Raw genomic sequence first — 20,409 nt, forward strand, 5'->3', positions numbered from 1 at the left:
GTGCTGGGATTACACCACCGCCTGGCTAATTTTTTAAGTTATCAGAGTGCACGTAAGTAGTTCAAAGGCTATACTATAAGCAAAACTAAATTTTGGCCCCATATGCCCTGAATATTAGTATTCTGCATTCTCGGTTAGATAAGACAATAGGAAAAGGTATACAATTATATCACACTCTTACTTTGCAGGTGCTCAATAAATTTTATTGAAATAAATATCATAAACTATAAAGAAAAATGTTATCTGCAGTGGGATCCAGCTCCTTGATACTCCAGTTAACTCCAGACATTACATGTCATCAACTGAGGTCTCTTTTTCTTAAAAATCACTGCAACGAACAGTTGGGTTTTGTTCTTTGTTGTTGTTGTTGTTTGTTTGTTTGTTTGTTTCTCTTTAATTACCATGTGGGGTGATGGACAATTCTGGTTCAAGTTAACAACATTAGGAAGGGGAATAGAAGGAGTGGGAATTTTGGGTCAGAAATCGACACTGTTTCTCTACAAATAGTGAAAGGTTTTAGACTTTGGGGCCTTTCGGTCTTCATCTTAATCTCTCTCTCTCTCTCTCTCTCTCTCTCTCTCTCTCTCTCTGACATGACAGGGTAAGAACAGCTTTAAACAAATAGATACAAATATAAAAGTGAGTGTGCTATGCTCAGAAAAGCTGTACAAAACAGCGGGCCTTGGACTGAATCTGGCTGCCCGTGTTACTTGGGCTAATTATAATCTACATTGGCGGCCTGCTTGGGGTGACAGAACACCAGCAGAGTATCTGAAGAGGCCTGGGCACAGCCTACAGTCTTGACTGGCCTTGTTTTAAGGGTCCACAGGTATTCAGTCAGTGCTGAGTGCCACATCCGAGGGGAGGGCCTGTCACGCCCTGTCAGTTGCAAGCATGTGTCCTACCCATGCCAGACACATCTCAGATCTGCCAATGACTCTCTCAGAACTTGAAGTCTGAGCTTACCCATGGGGGCAGGCCGCTGGAGGGAGAAATGGAATCTCGGGGGCCCTAATTCCATCCGACCTTCATCAGACAAGCCTCTGCTCCCCAGTGAGAAATCTCATGGGCAGAACTTACTTACCGGTCTAGATTAAGTGAGATAGAACTATAGATGAGAATGGAATTCATTCATCCCTCTTAAGAGTTTTCTAAAAAATGCGCTTTATTAAATGTGAGGTGTCAACTGGCAACTGAAACATGGGCCAGAGAAAAGTCATTATCTCCCAAATGTTTGGGCTCCCCCAGATTTCGCTTATGACTGTCATGACCAGGTCTAGGAATAATAGGACCTACTTGTAGCTGTCCTTCAGCAAAGAACTGAACTTCCAGGCACGTCGTTTCTTGGCCGGGGAGACCGGTGTTAGAGGGAACAGTTCAGACTCTGCGTGTCCTTTTCTTAACTTTCCTCAAACGACAAGGCCTGCTGCTTCCCTTCTTCAGCTCATGACTCCAGAGGGTTTGAGGAAAGGATGGCCCTTGTACCATACCGCCATCCCTGAAACAGCCCCGATGTGCCTCAGAGCCTGGAAGAGCCGCCTCCTCTTCATAACTCCTCCTTCTCCTCCTCTGCACAGAGGCAGGCCGCCCGCTGACTATTCATGAAGGGTCGGCAGCCCAGGGTCCACACGGTGTTGAACACGGTATCCGCCAGAGAATCACAGGCTGCTTGAGAAAGAAGAATAGAAACGTAAAGACCAGCACAGACCAGCCCAGACCAGCACAGACCACCCCAGAAGCTTGTGAGGCTGCATATTTCCAGGGTGGTGAGCAGAGGGTGGCAGAGACAGTGTAGAGTTACAAGGACCAGCATACCTTCAAGAGAGGCACTTTCAGAAAAGTTCCCCTCTAGGCCAATAAGGCACACACACTTCCTGGTGGGGCCTCACTTCTGTGGCACCTCCCCCCGGGGCATGGGGAGTCATTAGAAATCCCACACGATCATGATTTTAGAATACTCAATTAGACTACACTGCCACGGTTCCCTGCTCAACCATGGGGTGCACAGTTATTTATTGATGGAAGGGAGGTGTGTATGAGAGATAGGTACATCAGCCTTCCTCTAGGGTACCAGAGATAAACAGACAAAATGCATCATCCCAACTTAAGGACCGAATAGTTTGGACCAAGAGATGGATCAGACAAACAGGACAGTAGCTAATTATACTACACCATGGTGACAGGAGCCACAAGGTGGCTGGGAACTCACAGAAAGGTTCCTGTCCCTTGGAAGAAGGGGCTCAGAGGGAAGACAAGGCAGGAAAAGACCTTGGTTCACTTGTATAACAGATACCATGGACATTTGAGAAAATGTAAACAACTTAGAGGAAATATAAATTCCCCACTGAACTGACTCAATGAAATGAAATCGAAAATGAAAACAGATTGTTAGTTACTAAAAAATGCATCTCCCAAGGAAATCCACTGCCCTGCGGTTTCAAGGAAATGTTTGTTAGATGTTTAAAGAGTTCATAGCAATCCCTTCTAAATGCTTCCAAACCTTAGGATTATATCTGTTCCATTGTATGTTGTCAGTATTATTTTGATAACAAAATCAGACAGAGAAACCAGAGAGACAGCAAACCACTGATAAGTATCTCTCAGGACTAAATGCAGTATCTTCAACAGACACCAGTCAACCAGACTCACACCCCTGACCAAGTGGGGCTTCTTCTAAGAAAGCAAGCCAGCTTAACACACTGAACTCAGTATAGCAATAGAATAAAAGTCACAAAGTCGCATGCCACATACTGCAGACCTTTCCATGATAGAAACACTCAATAACCCAGGAGGAGGATTTCCACACTTGACAGGGAGCACCAAGGAAGAATTAGGGCCAGAACTCATGCTCAGAGCTAAGCTGATACCTCTTCCCTGCAGAACAGGAAGAAGATATACAAGGATATACAGTCATAACACTTCCATGGAATGGGTATTTAAGGTTCTAGCCAGAAAAGTCAAATACAAAGAAGGCATTCAAATCGCAATGGCAAAGGTGTGCTGATGACCTGTTATGAAAGACGGAGCTGTGCCCTGAAAACTTACTAGAACGAATACATGAGTTCAGCCAGATCGAAGAATAAATCAATAGGCAAAAATCAATCGTCTCTCTCTGCACAACATCAATAAGTCACCTGCCAGGCCAATTAAAAGGGGGAGGAGGAAGGGCTCAGTGCGTAACAGCACTTGCTGCGCAAGCCTGACACAGCCTGAGTTTGATCCTGGAAGCCCATATACAGAAGCTGGAGTTTGGAGTTGGAGAGATGGCTCAGCTGTTAAAGGGATGGGCTCACAAGCAAAAATGTGCAAAAGCTGGCGTCGGGAGTGGTGGCGTACACCTTTGACCCCAGCGCTGGAGGCAGAGCCAGGAGGATCCCTGAGTTTGAGGCCAGCCTGGTCTATGTAGTGAGTCCCAGGCCAAGCCAAGGCGATTTAGCAAGATGCTGTCTCTATAAACAAGAAAAGGAGAAGCTAGACCAGGTAACTCAGAGGTGTTACATAATGAGAGGAGGGGCGGGGCCAGGAGAATCACTGGGGACATCAGTGTTGACCTCCACATTGGCTCTATCATAAACACACAGGGAAAAACTAAGGCAAAATTTAAAAAAGAAGAGTAAGAAAACAGTTCCATTGACTATAATATCACAAAGGAAAACCAAACCAAACCAAACAAAACAAAAAACAAACCAAAACCCTGCCAGGCCTCCGCTACAACAGAGATAACACATTGGGGAAGGAGGGATGAATGGAGATATAAACAAAAAGAAAAAGACATTCATGTGCTTGGACAAGAAAACATAATTTTGTAAAAGTAGCAATGCTAGGATTTATCCACAGATTCAACCACAGCTCCGAGAATGACAGCTGTCATTTATTGCAGAAATTAACAAGCTGATCTTAAACATTCCATAGAAATGGCAGGAATCTAGAGTGTCCAGCGAGATCTTGACAAAGGACAAGACGCAAGGGCACATCTCAGCTTGCAGATCCACTGCAGAGGCAATAGGGACACGGGGTGCTGGTGCAGGCTGGTGTGACAGCATAGGGTCAAAAGTCAGAGAGCACCGCTTACCCTTGACAGGTTAATGTGGGACTGGTTCTTCCAACATCAGGATTAAATCGGCGGATGTCCACACAATGAGGTTGGACCCGTTCTTCTACCATGTATAAATAATTCCCAAAATGGACCACAAACTAAAACCTAAACCAAGAGCTAGGATCATAAAAGTCTTAGAAGAAAAGATGAGTAGATGTTTTAGACTCTGGGCTGGTAAAGCCTATGAGTCTAACCATGACAACAAAAATACCATTGATGGAAATAAACAGATTTCACTTCATCAAAATTTAAACTTTCTGGGCCTCAAAAAGTAGCATTCAGTAGAAGCTGCTGTAGTGGGCTCTGCCTGTGGCCCCGAGACCAGAGGCTGAGGCAGGGGGATCTAGGTGTTTGACATTCTGGGCTACAGAGAGACTCGTCTCAAAGAATATGTATGCATGAATACTTTAAAATCATAAGTCTGGATGAAGAAGGACTAGAAGGAAAGGCTCAATGACTCAGTGACTAAAAGAAAAATTTAAAAAGGGGCAATGAACCTGGATAGACACTTTGTACGTCCAACATATATAACATATATGTAAGCATTTATATGTCCAACATGATCAGTGTCAGGGGATACTCAAGGGCCTGTAATGAAAACAGTTATGAATGTTGAAAAGAATCTGGAGCCTTGGGGAATATAAAATGGTGTGACTGGTTAGAAAAACATTTTGTAAAGTTATCAAACAGTTCAACATACATTCCATATTAATCCAGCAATTTCTCATTTATATGACACACACACATATGCACACACGAAAACATGATTCCTGCAGATGCTCCTCTGCCAGTGTTCACGGTAGCAGTACTAACGCCGAAGCCAACCCTAGTTCCGCCTGATGGACAGATAAAGATGGTATGGCATACGACGGACTAGTTTTCGGCACTAAAGAGGAATAGCCTTCTGAGACGTTCCACTGCATAGATAAATGGAAGAAATTGGTCACAGAAACCCATGTATTTTGATTCCATTATATAAAAATTCCAGAAGAGGCAAATCAATAGAGGTAGAAATTAGTTTCACAGCTGGGCTGTGTGGGGTGAGTGGGGGTGGGGGTGTCTGAGGGAAATAGCTATGGGGTTTCTTTGGGAGATAATGAACATGAGGTTCATTGTACAACTCTGTAGACTTATTCAACTAGTACTTAAATGAGTTAAATATACATAAATTACATTTCAAATACATTATCTTTTTTTTTTTTTGGTTTTGATTTTGGTTTTTCAAGACAGGGTTTCTCTGTGTAGCCTTGACTGTCCTGCAAATTGCCCTGTAGACCAGGATGGCCTGGAACTTAGATCTCTACCTCCCTAGCGCTGGGATTAAAGATGTATGCCACAAATACTCAAAGATACTGTTTTAGTGCCACCAACACATTCTCAGAGAGTTCTTCATAGACGGAACTTTAGGGTGGAATGTCTGGGCCTTCAGCCTAGATAGACTTCAGTGCAGGAGTCCAGAGGGAGATCAGAACTGCCGAAATGGTGCTAAGGAGGTGGCCTGACACCACAGGGCTGTACCTGCAGGACTCTGGCCTTGTGTCTGGTCTACACAGAAGACAAACTATTGGCTTCAACTGCAAGCGAAGGCCATCAGATTTAGGTAATGTTAAAATAGAGCTGGTCCCTGTGGATGGCCCTCAGTTGGTGGAACAGAAAATCAGAATTCCACAGCAACCTGGCCAGTGAGAGAGCAGTGAGATATTTAGGAAGAAAAATCAATAGGACAGCGGCCTAGAGCCATTCCCTGGCCCAAACCCACATCAACGACAGCTCTTTTCTACCCTTTGTGGACACAGGTTAGGGAAGATCTCGCTTTTACAAGGCCCAGTTAATGTTCTATAACCCCAGGCCTTCACACATTCACAAGAAGACTATGTTTTCCTAGACATTGTTCTACGAACCACATCCAAGGCCGTCCCCACAGTTGCTATCTCTGTGGCTCGGAGGAGCCTGATGCTCTCAGCCTTTCCCATCTGGAAACTTCGAACATTAACACCAGGTTCTCATGTTCTGGCCTCCGACGTGGAGCGGTGAAAACGTTTGAACAGTCAGTTAGGAAAGAGAAATAATAAAGCCAGAGCTGGAAGCTGAGTAGTTAGGCAGTGCTTCAACAACAGTTATCTGGAGCAACACAGAGAGCTGTGCACACACAGAAGAGAATTTTTAAAGTTCCTGCCCAAGCTAAGAGTGAACTATGAAAACAGAACGTTGGCCAAACCACATGGTCCTATATAGAAGGACTACTGAGTGGAAAAATGTTTAACAGGGGCATGGAATCTTTTTCTCCAGTCTTAAAAGGTAGGTTTTTTATTCTGTATGGAAGTGTTGCTGTGGCCTTTTCCAGCAGGGAGGGTCCCAGCAGCTCATGGGTAGCAAGATCTTTAGTGAAAGAGTGCCTAGCCTCTCCCTCCACCTTTCCTGCAAGCTCCAACCATCTCTCCAGTGGAGGGGACGCCGGCTCCCTGTCACCAGGAAGTGTCCTTAAGAGACTTACCTTCCACGTTGGAGACGAAGCCCAGGCTCCGTTTGAGGTCGGAGCAGATAGAGTGGAGACACCATCGGAATTTCGCATCGCAGCGGTATTTGTTGGCACCGCAGGTGTCATAGCAGACGTCCAGCTGGTTGCAACACTTGGTCATCGCTGGGATGCCCAAGTCCATCTGGGAAAGTGAAGCGGGGAGGGTGTGCCACGTTAGGAGCATCGACCTGAGGCAACCCCACCCACCTCACTGTGTGTGTGTGCCACGTATTAGATCAACTGGTGTGTGCCGCGTATTAGATCAGTTCGGAGACGCCACGGACTCGGGGAAGGCTGCTCTAAGTCACGGGACACTGATTTTAATGTCATTAGCTTTATAAGAGACACGAGCCTATTTTTCATCTTTCCTTTTGTGATATTAGCGATTTTTAAATCCACAGCCGTGTGTGATGGTATAAAACAGATTAGAGGGCAGAGCACCAGGAGACTCGAATTTGGTTAAAACTTAACATTAGTCTGAGAGTCTGTTGAAGTAAAAAATTGGAAGTGGCTCTGCTGGGAGAGGGCTTACCTCGTGTGGGTGAGGTGTTATCCCCAGAACTGAGAAAACCAGGCCTGGCAGCACATCCCTGTATCCCAGCATTCGGGAGGCAGAGGCAGAGGCAGGACAGTCGGGAGGTAAAGGCCATCCTTGGCTACATTTCAAGGTTGAGACCAGCCTGGACTACATGAGACTGTATATTTAAAGGAGAAGAACTAGGAGGAGGAAGAGGAGGAGGACTAGGAGGAGGAAAATGAAATAAAATGAAAGTAGATCAGAGCAATAAAAGAGAATGATCAGGTTAACAAGTCAATTGATTTAGCGTGTCAAAGATTTTAGCAGGAAATGTACACATAAAATAAAATTTAAAAGAAAAAATATATTAAAAAAAAACGCTTCAGGGGCTGGAGAGATGGGTTCAGGGGTTAAGAGCACTGACTACTCTTCCAGAGATCCTGAATTCAATTCCCAGCAACCACATGGTGACTCACAACCATCTGTAATGGGACCCGATGCCCTCTTCTGGTGTGTGTCTGAAGTATACAAGCTACAGCACACTCATATGTAAAAATTTTCAAAAAGACACTCTTCCTGGCCTGAGATGGCTGTTAGTGACACACCTGCTGTGCAAACATGAAGACCTAATAGTTAACTCTCCGTATCCATATCAAGGTTGACTGCCTGCAGCTCCTCCAGGGAAGATAGGAACAAGAGGATTCGAGGCGTGTGAGCCAGGCAGTCTGATTAAATTGGTAAGCTCTGGGTAAGAAGGAGGTGGCTCAGTGCCAGCTAGATACGTGGGAGGCCGGGGTCCTGGTCCCCAGTGCACATATAAAGGCCAGGACCAGTAGCTTGTCTATCAGCACCCAGTGCCGGGTAAGATTGAAAGGATGGATCCCTAAAGCTGATTGGCCAGCCGGCCTAGCCAACTGATGATCTTCAAATACAATGAAAGACCTCCCACCTCAAAATCACCAACAAAAGAAAGAAAGGAAGAAAGGAAGGAAGAAAGAAAGAATCAGGCAGAGGGCAGGCAAGATGTCTTAGGTTGTCAAAGCACAAGGCCCCAAGCCTGAAGACTTGAGTTCAATTCCCAGGCCCCACACAGTGCAAGCAGACAACTTCTGCAAGTTGCCTCTGACCTGCACATGCACTGTGGCATGCATGACCCCACACTCAAAACAAATAAAAACATAACTTAAAAAATTTAAAAGTGGAGAGTAAATGGGAAAAATATCCAGCATTGACCCCTAGATTACACACACACACACACACACATTGTGTGCCAGCATGCACAAGTACACACACTCGCACAAGAAAAAATAAGGTTGAGAGCAAATGAAGATATCCAATGCACTTATAGACACACACACACACACAACACAACTCAATATCATAGCTGATATCCCTCCAGCTACATTTTATATCAAACTTCTCTTCTAAAGTCAAAAGCATGATCTGTCTGTGTGTCTGTCTGTCTTCCTTTCTCTCCCTCCCTCCTTCTCTCTCCCTCTCCATCCCTCTCCCCCTCCTCTCTGTGTGTACATACGTGTGTGAGTGTGTGCGCGCGCACGCATGCATGTGCAAGCACTCAGCTATTTCCCAGGCACCGATTCTTGTGCTTTTTTTGAGTCAGGGTCTGTCTTTGGCCTGGAACTTTCCAAATAGTTTGCTCCCTACGGAGCTCTAGGCACCTGGCAGTCTTGATCCACGGACCGGCATCACAAGCACACGCCATGATGACCAGGCTTCTTAACGTGGGTTCTGGAGATCTAACTCAGATTTGCTTGGTTGCAAGGCTAGCATTGTGCTGACTGACCTATCGCCCAACCTAACCCCCTAAGTTTTGAGACATGGTCTCATGTAGCCCAGGCTGGCCTCAACTTCACAAGGATGGCCTTGAACTTCTGGTCCTCCTGTTTCAACCTTGGGAGTACTGGGATTACAGGCGTGTGCCCCCACACCTAGTTTTTATGGTGCTACATAGAGCTTTGTGAGTGCACAGCAAGCGCTCTACAAACCCCAGACAGGTCCAAGAGATCTTCAAGGAGATCAAGTCACAGCTTGCTTCCAGGAGAGGCTGACAGTTTGTGAAGGGGTTGGTGATGTGCTAATGATCTCAGTGAACAGTGGGTGTGTCAAACTGCAAACATTTTTGTGAGGTCTATTCATTTATTTTATGGATATGAGCATTCTATCAGCACGTATGCCTGCTCACCAGAAGAGGGCATCAGATCCCATTATGGACGGTTGTGAGGCACCATGTGGTTGTTAACAATTGAAGTCAGGACCTCTGGCAGAGCAGCCAGTGCCCTTAACCCCTGACCCAGCTCTCCATCCCAAACTGCAAATGTTGTTGAGACGACACTTTGAACACAAAGCTACTGTTTGCAGAAGTCAGCCAGCATAGCAGTCCGTTCTTTCTGGCCCGGACTACCTGCTCAAGTCCATCACTGGAATGAATTACTACAGTTTAAATAAATCACCATCATCCAGTCATCTTTATGTTGTATCCTGATGCTGATGCTTACAATGGTGACTTTGACGTTCACAAATACCAGAAACTCAGCTGGGGACAGCCATCTTCGAGAAAATGAACTAGAATATCTTCCCTGAAAATTCTCTCCCTTCCCCCCATTCTAGTTTAAATTTCCAAATCTCACTGTTCTGTAGATCCCATAAGTGATCGCTTCTGTCAGTGATATCATTTGGATCGCTCATATTTATTTAAAACACATCAGTCAAGAAGGTAATATCAGTGGTACGTACACTTCCTGGAACCTTGATACCCAGGAAATAGGAACTGCAGCCATTGGGCTCCTGAGCTTTGTAACCGGGTCTGGGCATTGGCGCCTTTCCTAGCAGGAAGAAGGAGAAAAGTGGAAGAAACATTTAGAAGTCAAACATTTGACACTTACTCAGCAAATAAACATTTCCTTAAAGCATATTCTATTTTTCAATGTCACTGTCCCCATAAGATATTCACACTGAATAGGCAGCGAGGAGGAGGGCACAAAGGAATTCTCTTTACTGTTTTACAAATTGAATATCTGCTCCAGACAGAGTGGGGCCACACGCCCTGGCGCAGCACAGCACACTGGAGGTCACGCGTCATCAGCAGCCTCAGAATGGCAGCTGCACCATCAATGAGGCTGGTTTTGCGCTGAGGAAAGCGAAGGGCATCTCTGCAGGGCAGACACAGCATGGCTGACCACGGAGCAGAGCCAGTGCCGCGTGTTCAGGAACTCCGTGGAAAGTCTGGATGCTTTGACTTGTTCCTGGGCTTAAGGATCATTTTGTGATCTTGCAAATGTGTCAAAGAAGCCGGTTCCGCTGTATAATGGGGAGTCGTCACATCACCTTGACCTGCCTGTTCCCTGCCCTGGTCTCTGCTTCCTGCTGTGAAGGATGTGACAGAATGTGAGAAACCCCTGCCACAACCATGAGCTCTAACATCTAACATACCCTCCTCGCTGTCTCACACACACACACACACACACACACACACACACACACACACACACGCACGAGAGAGAGACCGAACTCCTACCTGCTGATACCCTCTGAAACCATGAGACAAGATAAATCTTTAATTTGCTTTAAATTTGTCCTCTAAGGTGTTTATGAGAGAGATGAAATGCACGATGTACCAGGAGTAGAATTTCTGGGTCACGTGATGACCCCATGGTTAAGGTCGTGACCTTTTCGAGGGTTCCTGGACAGCTGTTTTCCCTAACAGCTGCACCATCCTTTACTATTAGCATCCTTCACAATCCTTGCTTCCAACCCCTGCACACCTTGTCCTTCAGTACAAGGGCATCGCTCCTGCTTCCCGGAGCAGAGGACGGGCGTCCCATCCATTTCTGGAGTCTCTGTATAGATATTTTCCTTGTCTCGTAGTTTAGCTTCTTCTTCCATCTTGGGCTCAATTTCCTTTCTATCCTCCATATATCTTCATACGTATTCATCTCCCTTTCATATTTTACATTTTTCCCTCTCACCTGATTTGAGTATGCCTCATCTAATCTATTTTCTGACTCTAATTTAAAATACTGAATTACGTTGTTCCACTTATTAATTTTCCTTAGATCTACTAATCCTTTTAATTAACCCACTGAAGGTTTTCCTTGCAAATACTGTTTTTTTTTTTTAATTTGAATTCTATCGATTTCTTCCTTCAGATTTGGGCATTCACTTTCCACTGGGTTTTGCTTGTAGAACTTGGTTTTCTTTTTATTCGATAATTTGAAATATTATATTATGATTTCTAGTCCTTGGGGCATTGATTCTCAGTGTGTTTGGTTTAGTTTAGACTGTGGACTGGAGTTTTATATTTTGAGCCTGGGTCTCACTACACACACACACACACACACACACACACACATATCCCAGGCTGGCCTTGAACTCAAAGTTTTCTTGTCTCAGTCTTCTGAGTTCTGGGAGAACAGCATATGCCACCATAGTTGGCTGTTTGATACATTTTAAATGCCAATCATTTTTTCCCATGATAATTGGCAGAGAATGCAATTTTTAGTAAGAATTCTAAAAACCGAGGAGGCATCACAGTGAAGAGCACACGCACTGCTTTTGCAGAGGACCCAGGCTCGGTTCCCAGCACCCAAGTCATGTGGCTCACAGCCATCTCTAACTCTAACACCCTCGTCTGGCCCCCATGGGCACTACATGTACAGACCCCACATGGACATACTACAGATGCACAGACCTCACAAAGACACACACATATGATTTAAAAATAAAAATAAAGGCTGGGCAGTGGTAGCGCACGCCTGTAATCCCAGCACTCTGGGAGGCAGAGGCAGGCAGACTTCTGAGTTCGAGGCCAGGCTGGTCTACAGAGTGAGTTCCAGGACAGCCAGGGCTACACAGAGAAACCCTGTCTTAAAAAAACCAAATCCAAAACACCAAAAATAAATAAATAAATAAATAAATAAATAAATAAATAAACAAATAAATAAACAAATAAATCCCAAAGCATTGGTTCTCTCTCTCTCTCTCCTCTCTCTCTCTCTGTGTGTGTGTGTGTGTGTGCGCGCGCGCGCGCGCGCAGCGTGCTCTGTGTGGTGGGACGTGTAGGTGCTGATGTCTGCTGAGTGCAGAGATTTTGGACCGTGCACCAGGACCTTGCACACTCTGTCACTGATCTGTGCTCTGTCCTTCCAACACTTCGGCTGTGCCTGTGAGAGTCTCCGGCTAAGTACCTACAGTTCCTGCTCAGCCTGGCTTTCCTTGGGCCACAGTTAAATACTAGGTGAGTTCTGCTCATTTCCTGCGTGCGAGGTGTTCTAGGGCTGAAGATGCTTCCCATGGACATCCTACACCTCATCACTGGTAGATGGGAAGCATTTTGCTTCTTTCTTGTAATATTGGGTTGAGATTTTGTAATCTCTTTGCTCATGTGAGTGAGTTCATGTGTGTGTGTACATGCATGTATAGTATATGTATATGCATGTACATGCATGTGGTATATGTGTGTTTGCCTGTATGTGCATGTGTGGTGTATATGGTATGGTGTATGTGAGGTATTTGTGGAATGTGTGTTTGTATGGTGTGTGGTGGTATGTATGTGCATGAATGTGGCGTGTGTGGTATGTATGTTTGTGGTATATGTGTGGTGTATGTGTAATGTGTGGTATGTGTGGCGTGGTATATGTGTGGTGCCATGTATGTGTGGTGTGTGTGAGGTATTTGTGGAATGTGTGTTTGTGGGGTGTGGAGTGGTATGTGTATGTATATGTGTGGTGTATGTGGTATGTTTGTGCTCTGTGGGGGAGGGTATGTGTGTGATGTGTGGTGTGTGTGTGTGTTATGCATGTTGGGGAGGTGCCTGGCAGCTGCCTGTCTCTGTCCTGCAGGGCGGAGTTACAGGCAAGTACCTCCAAGTCCAGCATCTACACGGGCCAGGATCTGAGCGCAGCTTTTCCTAACAAGTGTCTGTGCTTGTGCTGTCAGTACTTATAGGTCAGCACCGGCTCCCAGTTCTGAAACCCTAAATAACCTAGACCATCTCGAGGGCCCAGGAAATTGAATACAGCAGACCCACTTCTGTGGAAATGAAAGAAACGCAAGTCCTTCTGCAGCTGCTCAGGCTCAGCACCCCAATTCTTAAGGGGCCCAGTTACCTCTCCTGGTCCTGAGCACTAGACCCCCTGACCTGGGTCTGAAATTTCTATCTGTTCTCAAACTCAAGCCCCAGGGTCTGCAGTGTTTGACTCTGCCCCCCATCACCTCCTCAAGTTCTTATCTCTGAAGATTTCCATTATTATCCCGCCATTTGTGTGAGTGTGTGTGTGTGTGTGAGAGAGAGAGAGAGAGAGAGAGTATACATCAATGTGTAAGAGTGTGTGTATGTGAGTATGTGTGAAAGAGAGTGTGAGTATAAGTGTGTGTGAAAGTGTGTGAGTGTGAGCCTGAGAGAGTGTGTGTGAGAGTGTGAGTGCGTGTGAGAAAGAGAAGTGTGTGACAGTGTGTGTGAGTGGGTGTGTGTGAGTGGGTGTGCATGAGCACATGTGAGAGTGTGCAAACATGTGTGTGAAGTGTGAGTGCATGTGTGAGAGAGGAAGTGTGTGAGAGAGCGTAAATGTGTGTATGAGAGTGATCATGTACAAGCATGTATGTGAGTGTGAGTGTGTGTGTGTGTGAGATCATGTGTGTGAGAGCATGAGTGTGAGAGAAAGTATGTGGGTGTGAGAGTGAGAGAGTGTGTGTGAGCATGTGTGTGAGTGAGTGTATGTCAGTGTGTGTGAATGAGAGTGAGTGTAAATGAACATTGTGTGTGAAAGTGCATGAGTGTGTGTGTGTGCGTGCACGTGTGTGAGAGTGAGTGTATGTGTGCATGTGTGTATGAATAAGTATATGTGAGTGTATGTGTGTAAATGTGTATGTATGTATGTGTATGTGAGAGAGAGAGAGACAGAGACAGAGAGACAGAGAGAGAGAGAGACTGGGGAACAGTCTGACACCAGTAGTTGAGTCACACACAGACAAACAATGGAGCTGTGTGGTATAATTCAATGTCGTCTCTTGGAAATGAGATGGTGGAGATTTTATCTCTTCTCCAGATTGCTCGTTTATCAGTGTTCCGCCCAGCTACCTTTATAGACTTCAGGAAAAACGTAAATAAAACTAATGCTTCAATTCACAGGCAATGCTTTTTTTATAGTTTCTTCTTAAATTGCTTTCTGTTATTTGATATGTGTGGGTGCTTTGCCTGCATGTGGGTCTATGCCCCGCATGCATGCCTGGTGTTCTTGGGGACAAGAAGAGAGTGTCAGATCCTCTAGAACTGGAGTTACACATGATGGTGAACCATCCTGTGGGTGCTGGGAATTGAACCCTGGTCCATCCCTCCAGCCCCCCAAAGCATCTTTTTTAATGACTGCAGGAGGTAGATTGCTCCAGAGGCTGGTGGTTTCCCAAGGCACCCCTGGTCTTTTGCACTTAAGAAATCACAGAAGAGAAACCTCTAAAGTCAGGTTGAAAGATAGTGGAATGGCAGGTTGCCCTGCCCGCAATGCTGGTGAGCTGCAGGGTTATTCACTCCAGGATGCTGCTTGGGAGAGAGGCGTGGAGTCTAAGTTCGAATCTAGGCAGAGATAACACACTCTGGCCTCCAGCTACTGTTTGTAGTTTTGACGCTCTGAGCATCCCAGCAAGCTACGTTTCCATGTAGATTTATTTCCCAGTGTGGTTGAGAACCTGAAACTCTGTCTCCCTGGCTTGCACACAGTGACTCCTTTCATCGCCAGCCCTTTATAACCTGCCAACTTACACGAGGGCTTCATCTATTTTAACGATCAGGGGCGGGAACCAAAACAAGAATAACATTTTATGACATGTGACGATTAGACAAAATTCAAGTTTTAGTGCCCATAAAGAAGTTTTATTGGGGCACAGACACACTCATTTATTATGCATTAGCTGTGGCTCTTTCCACGGGAAAAGAAATCACAGGAGATTGGTGCAATCTTAAACTGAGGATGCTTTTCTAATCAAGATGTAAAAGTCAGGGGCTGTAAAGAAAGAGACTGACAAATTTGTACACATAAAATGCGAAGCCTAAACAAAGTTAACCCCATAAAACACAGCCATCAGGATGGAGGTTCCGGGAAGAGTCAGCCGAGAGGCCCAGCAATGCCACCCCTGGTCACGCTCACAACTAACCTTTCTCCTCCCTCATTTGTGTTACTGTAAAGATGGAGAGAAGGGCACATCACAGACCAGGGGTCGGAATGTCTCCTGTGGACGGGCAGGCTGCCCTCATCCGACTGCTTTCCAAAGGGAACCTGCGAGGGCACAGTGCACGTTTGCCTGACAACCTCCAGAGATGCACAAACGAGCAGCACAGTGATTTGGAGGCAGCAAGATAGCATCCATTCGCCGGGCGGTGGCGCACGCCTGTAATCCCAGCACTGTGGGAGGCAGAGGCAGGCAGATTTCTGAGTTAGAGGCCAGCCTGGTCTACAGAGTGAGTTCCAGGACAGCCAGGGCTACACAGAGAAACCCTGTCTCGGAAAGAAAAAAAAAAAAAAAACCAAATCCAAAAAAAAAAAAAAAAAAACCAAAAAACAAAAAAACAAAACAACAACAAAAAACCGCATCCATTCCATCAACAGAACAGAGTTTTCTTTTCTCAGGCTTTCTGGGTTTCTGAGAACCCAGTGATGGCTGTAAGAAAGTCCTTTGCTGGGAAAATAGGCAACTCACACTTACGTGAAGTTTTTCTGTGAAATTTCAGACAGATTAAAAACATCTCTTAAAAAAATTAAAAATGACAGGGCTTGGGATGTAGCTCAGTTGGTGGAGTGACAGATGACACGAATCTGTGGATTTGAGCCCCTTTTGTGAGCACATTGGACGTGTTGGCATGTACCTATGATCTCGGTTCCCAGGAGGTGAAGGCAGGAGGATCAGAAGTTCAAGGTCATCCTTGGCTACATAGAAGGTTTGGAGCTAGCCTGGGATATATGACTCAAATTACTTAAAATGGCGGAGATTTGCTACAGTGAAAAGCTTCTGAACATAAGAAGGATCAGTGACAGACCAGAGACAGCAGAGAGACAGGGTAAACACTGTGCAGCTAAGAAAGGGCTGGCACCCAGAAACACAGATAGGAGCAATAGCATAAACAAAAACCTGACTTCAGAATGGTCAAAACGGGTTTCTTGCTGTGTGGTGGCCCACACCCTTAATTCCAGCACTCAGGAGGCAGAGACAGGCAGGCAGATCTCTAAGTTTGGGGGCAGCCTAGTCTACAGAATGAGATCCAGGACAGCCAGGGCTACACAGAGAAACCCTGTCTTAAAACAAAACAAGATGCTTCTCAAAAGAAGACAAACAGGGGACTCAGCACCCACGAGGCAGCTCACAACTGCTTATAACTCCAGCTCCAGGGATGTCAGTGCCCTCTTCCATGGGTACCAGGCACCCATGCGCTACCCATGCACCCATGTGCTACCCATGCACCCATGTGCTACCCATGCACCCATGCACTACCCATGCACCCATGTGCTACCCATGCACCCATGCACCCATGCACTACCCATGCACCCATGTGCTACCCATGCACCCATGCGCTACCCATGCACCCATGTGCTACCCATGCACCCATGTGCTACCCATGCATCCATGCGCTACCCATGCACCCAAGCAAAACACCCACACACATAAGATAAAATAAATACATCCAGAAAACAATTCAAAGAGGCCCAGCAAGTGTTGGGTGGACTTGCAAAGGTGCCTTCCCATTACCAGGGAGACACAAGTGGGGTCCACCAGAGACACCACCTTACACTTGCCAGGATGGCCAAAGGGGGGGGGCTCATACCGCCAAGATGGGGCTGTCATTCAAAATGAACATAGCCATTTTGGAAAGCAATATGGAAGCTCCTTGGAGAGTTAAAAACTAAAATTAGAACTGCTGTGTGGTCCAGCAATCCCGCTCCCGGTATATATGCATCAAAGCTGAGGATGCGGAAGAAACATCTACCTCTCTTGTTCCTTGCAGCGTTTTGTGTGACACAGAAACAAACCAAACACGAGGCAGTGTGGGAGTAGATTAAGAAAACGTGTGTGTGCCTTGGGAAACTATACCATCAGGAGAAGGCCTGTCATTCTGAAACTGGAAATCATCGCACTGGGAGGGAGATAAATCAGGAAAACACATCCCATAGGATCTCAAGTGTGGAATCTAAGAAAGAAAAGTCAGTTTCCTAGAAATGGAGAGCAGAAAGGCTGAAGGGAGGAGAAACTGAGAAAGAGAGACCTTGGCCGGAGGACACATTTTTTTTTTTTGATGGAATGAATGTTTCAATAATTCACTGACTGATGACCATACCTAATGATTTCCTGTTATATATTTCTATTATAATTTGAGCCTAGACTGCTCCATGGGCACTGAGGAGATGCCTCAGTGGGTTAAAAAATGTATGTTTGGTGTGCAGGACCTGAGGTCAAATTGATAGCTTCGATGTAAAAAGCTGGGCACGGCTGCCCATGCACCTGTAACCCCAAGGCTATAAGAATACAGAGACAGGAGGCTGGCCCGTGCTGGCTACCAGCCTAGCTCTAAGTTCAGTGAGAGCCTGCCTCAGGGAACAAGGCACAGTGTGATAAGTGGAGACACAGATGTCCTTCTCTGGTCTCCACGCCCATGTATATTAACACAAACACACACACACACACACACACATGTACGTTCCCCATGGCCTTTTGTTTTGAATGTTAGTTTTCTGGCTGATGCTACTGTTTTGGGAAGCTGAACAATTAATCCTGAGAGGGCCTGTGTGTCAGAAGGAGCTGTCCCGGGCCACGCCTTTGAAGGCTACACCCAGCCTGGCTATCTCTGCTTCCCAGTATTGCCTGGTGAAGCAGCCTCCACCTCAAGCTCCCACTACCCAGTCACTTCCGTAGCATCCCTCCACAATAGACAAGAGACGGTCTGAAACCAGGAGCCAGCATAAGCCCTTTCCTTCCTTACGTTATTTCTAGCAAGTGTACTGTGAGAAAAGTAGCCCCATCTCAAAACTCCCAAGGAGCAGACTTTTAACCTTCTCACCACAAATATAAGAAAAAGTCCAAGGGAGGAATCGCTTATGCATCAAACCTCTCCCTAATGGACAGAACCGTCAAGCTTTTCCATAAATAGCCACTATTATTTTTGTCGATTTAAAATATTTTTAAAGCCGGGCGGTGGTGGTGCACGCCTGTAATCCCAGCTCTCTAGGAGGCAGAGGCAGGCGGATTTCTGAGTTCGAGGACAGCCTGGTCTACAGAGTGAGTTCCAGGACATAATTAATTAATTAATTAATTAATTTTAAAAGATTTTTTTGTTTAAGCATCTGTTAGGAGGAAGTGGGCTGAGAGGGGATCTCGGGGTCTCACTGTGTAGCCAGGCTCACCTGTCTCAGTCTCCCCAGTAGCTGGGATCACAGTCTCAAGACATTCTTCCCCTAAGCAGTTGGTGACCTCATGGTCCCGCCCAGACAGAGGCTGCCCAACCAAAATTTGCTGAAGTCATTGGATGCTGTTCTACTAGAGAAGTAAGAACAAGATAGGGCTCACCATTTTACAAGAAGTCCGGCAGTTGTTAGATGTTTGCTAAACCTTGGGTATGTTGACCCTGAAATATCTCTGTTGATTCGAAAGGCAGGCATTAACCCTTTCCTGCCTCTTTGATGATGGATATTAGGTGGGCTTAAGGAGGTGGTGACCCGGCCTTGGGCTTATCCATCTAACACCATGACATTTGGGGGAGGGGGAGGGGAACACCATACTCAGTTCCCATCTCTTGCCAGGAGGGTGAAGGGGAAACCAGCCTCAGCCCCAGCTCCTGTCCTAGCTGGCTTTGCCACTCAGGCTAGGTAGGCATGGGAGCCTACCCCAGTTCCCAGTTGTGTCTCTGGTGTCTGGTTCTGAGGCGGTGCTTGGGACCCCCGTGGGCAGTGGGCAGGCCAGTTCAGTGATACAGTACTAAGACAGGGCTGGACCGCTCGCTCCCTTAGTAAAATCTAGGCAAATCGCTGACAGTCAGAGGCCTGTGGCTGAGAGGAGAGTCCTTCGGAGTTTTGGGGATGCAGTTAGGCAGATTCTCCACTTCAGCGTTCTCCCTTTAGGAGCATCTCTGAGACCCTGAGGTCCTTCTCAAACCTCTCTGCCTTCCCTTAAGGCCCTGCGCGACGCCCAGTAAACTCCTAAAAGGCCTCACACGGAAGGTTCCCAGGAAGCTGAGTAGCGCTTGAGTTTCCAGATAAATCATTCTTTATCAGGAGCTATAGATCCTAGATGTCACTCGGGGCCCCTCACAGGATTTAGCTGTCTGTTTTGGATTTCTGATGCCACTACACCTGATTTTGCTCTGCCGGGCAACCTGGCTTGTCCGGTGTAGGACGGATGTGACCTGCGTTGCTCGTCTCTCCCCTCCCCCACCCCCAGAGAAGACACCCACTCACCGTATCGACACCGGTACTGACAGACTCCATTCTTCCCTCCTAGCAACTCCATGAAGGAATCCACATAGCTGTTGACCGACTCGAAGCTGCCCCGCAGCTGCCTCAGGCCCCAGTCGGAGTAGGACTCCTCTCCCTTGGGGCTGGGGTCACTCTGAGCCAGACTGCCCACCAGGCCAAGCCATAGGAGGAAGAATGCGCAGAGCAGTTTCATCTTGCACGCACACGCTGCTCTTGTCCCCAACCCCGGCCAGGGTCCCAGGACACCCCGGGGACACACACAGTCCCGTGCCCCGGGTTTATCGGAACAGTCAGTCTGTGTTCCCTAGAGGTGGACTTTAAACACAGCCATGGAGGCTGGGAGCCGATCTGAGCGATTAGAGAGGACAAAGGTGAAACCGTGGGAGGGGCTGTGTGAGGATGGCCCAAGACGGGACTTCCCAGTGGACCCCGAAGCGCTGGAGGGGATGACTGAACGCTTTGCGAGGGGTGACCGGAGCCCCAGGATTCTCCAGCACACGTGGGCTCCCGAAGTTTCTTGACTGCAGAGCCCGTCCCAAGATCTCAGCCACACCCCTGAACCACTTCCTCCTCTATACCAATCCTGGGGAGGCCCATGAGGGTGTGTGCGGGTGTGTGTGAGACTCCCGCAGTCCTATTGGGGTCACCTTCACCAACAGATTATCAGGGGCTAAAATCCAAGTGTGCCTTGGTGAGTTCAAGTTTCCAGCCCAGTTCCTCCTCGTCTCTAGCTCGAATCCTTCCATCTGACAAAGGTCCTGCTATCCACCCCACCCCACCCCCGGGGGGGGGTGATGAAGAGATTCCC

At 46.7% G+C, this 20,409-nt stretch overlaps 1 protein-coding gene across 2 annotated transcripts; it reads right to left on the reverse strand.

The window, feature by feature from the left end:
• Nucleotides 1-1,166: 1,166 nt before the first annotated feature.
• Nucleotides 1,167-20,140, reverse strand: Pla2g12b (phospholipase A2 group XIIB). 2 transcript variants are annotated; one of them, XM_052163661.1, is made up of 4 exons: nt 19,584-20,140; nt 9,886-9,974; nt 6,591-6,756; nt 1,167-1,665 (listed from the first exon to the last, which is right to left on the reverse strand). In XM_052163661.1, exons 1-4 carry the CDS (start codon nt 19,792-19,794, stop codon nt 1,547-1,549), a joined length of 585 nt encoding a protein of 194 aa, XP_052019621.1. In that variant the 5' UTR covers nt 19,795-20,140; the 3' UTR covers nt 1,167-1,546. The 2 variants fall into 2 exon arrangements, with proteins under 2 accessions (XP_052019621.1, XP_052019620.1); XM_052163660.1 differs by having other exon boundaries at nt 1,167-1,668.
• Between the last annotated feature and the right edge of the window lie 269 nt (nt 20,141-20,409).

This window comes from Apodemus sylvaticus, chromosome 19, assembly GCF_947179515.1.
Source record: "Apodemus sylvaticus chromosome 19, mApoSyl1.1, whole genome shotgun sequence".
Classification (NCBI taxonomy): domain Eukaryota; kingdom Metazoa; phylum Chordata; class Mammalia; order Rodentia; family Muridae; genus Apodemus; species Apodemus sylvaticus.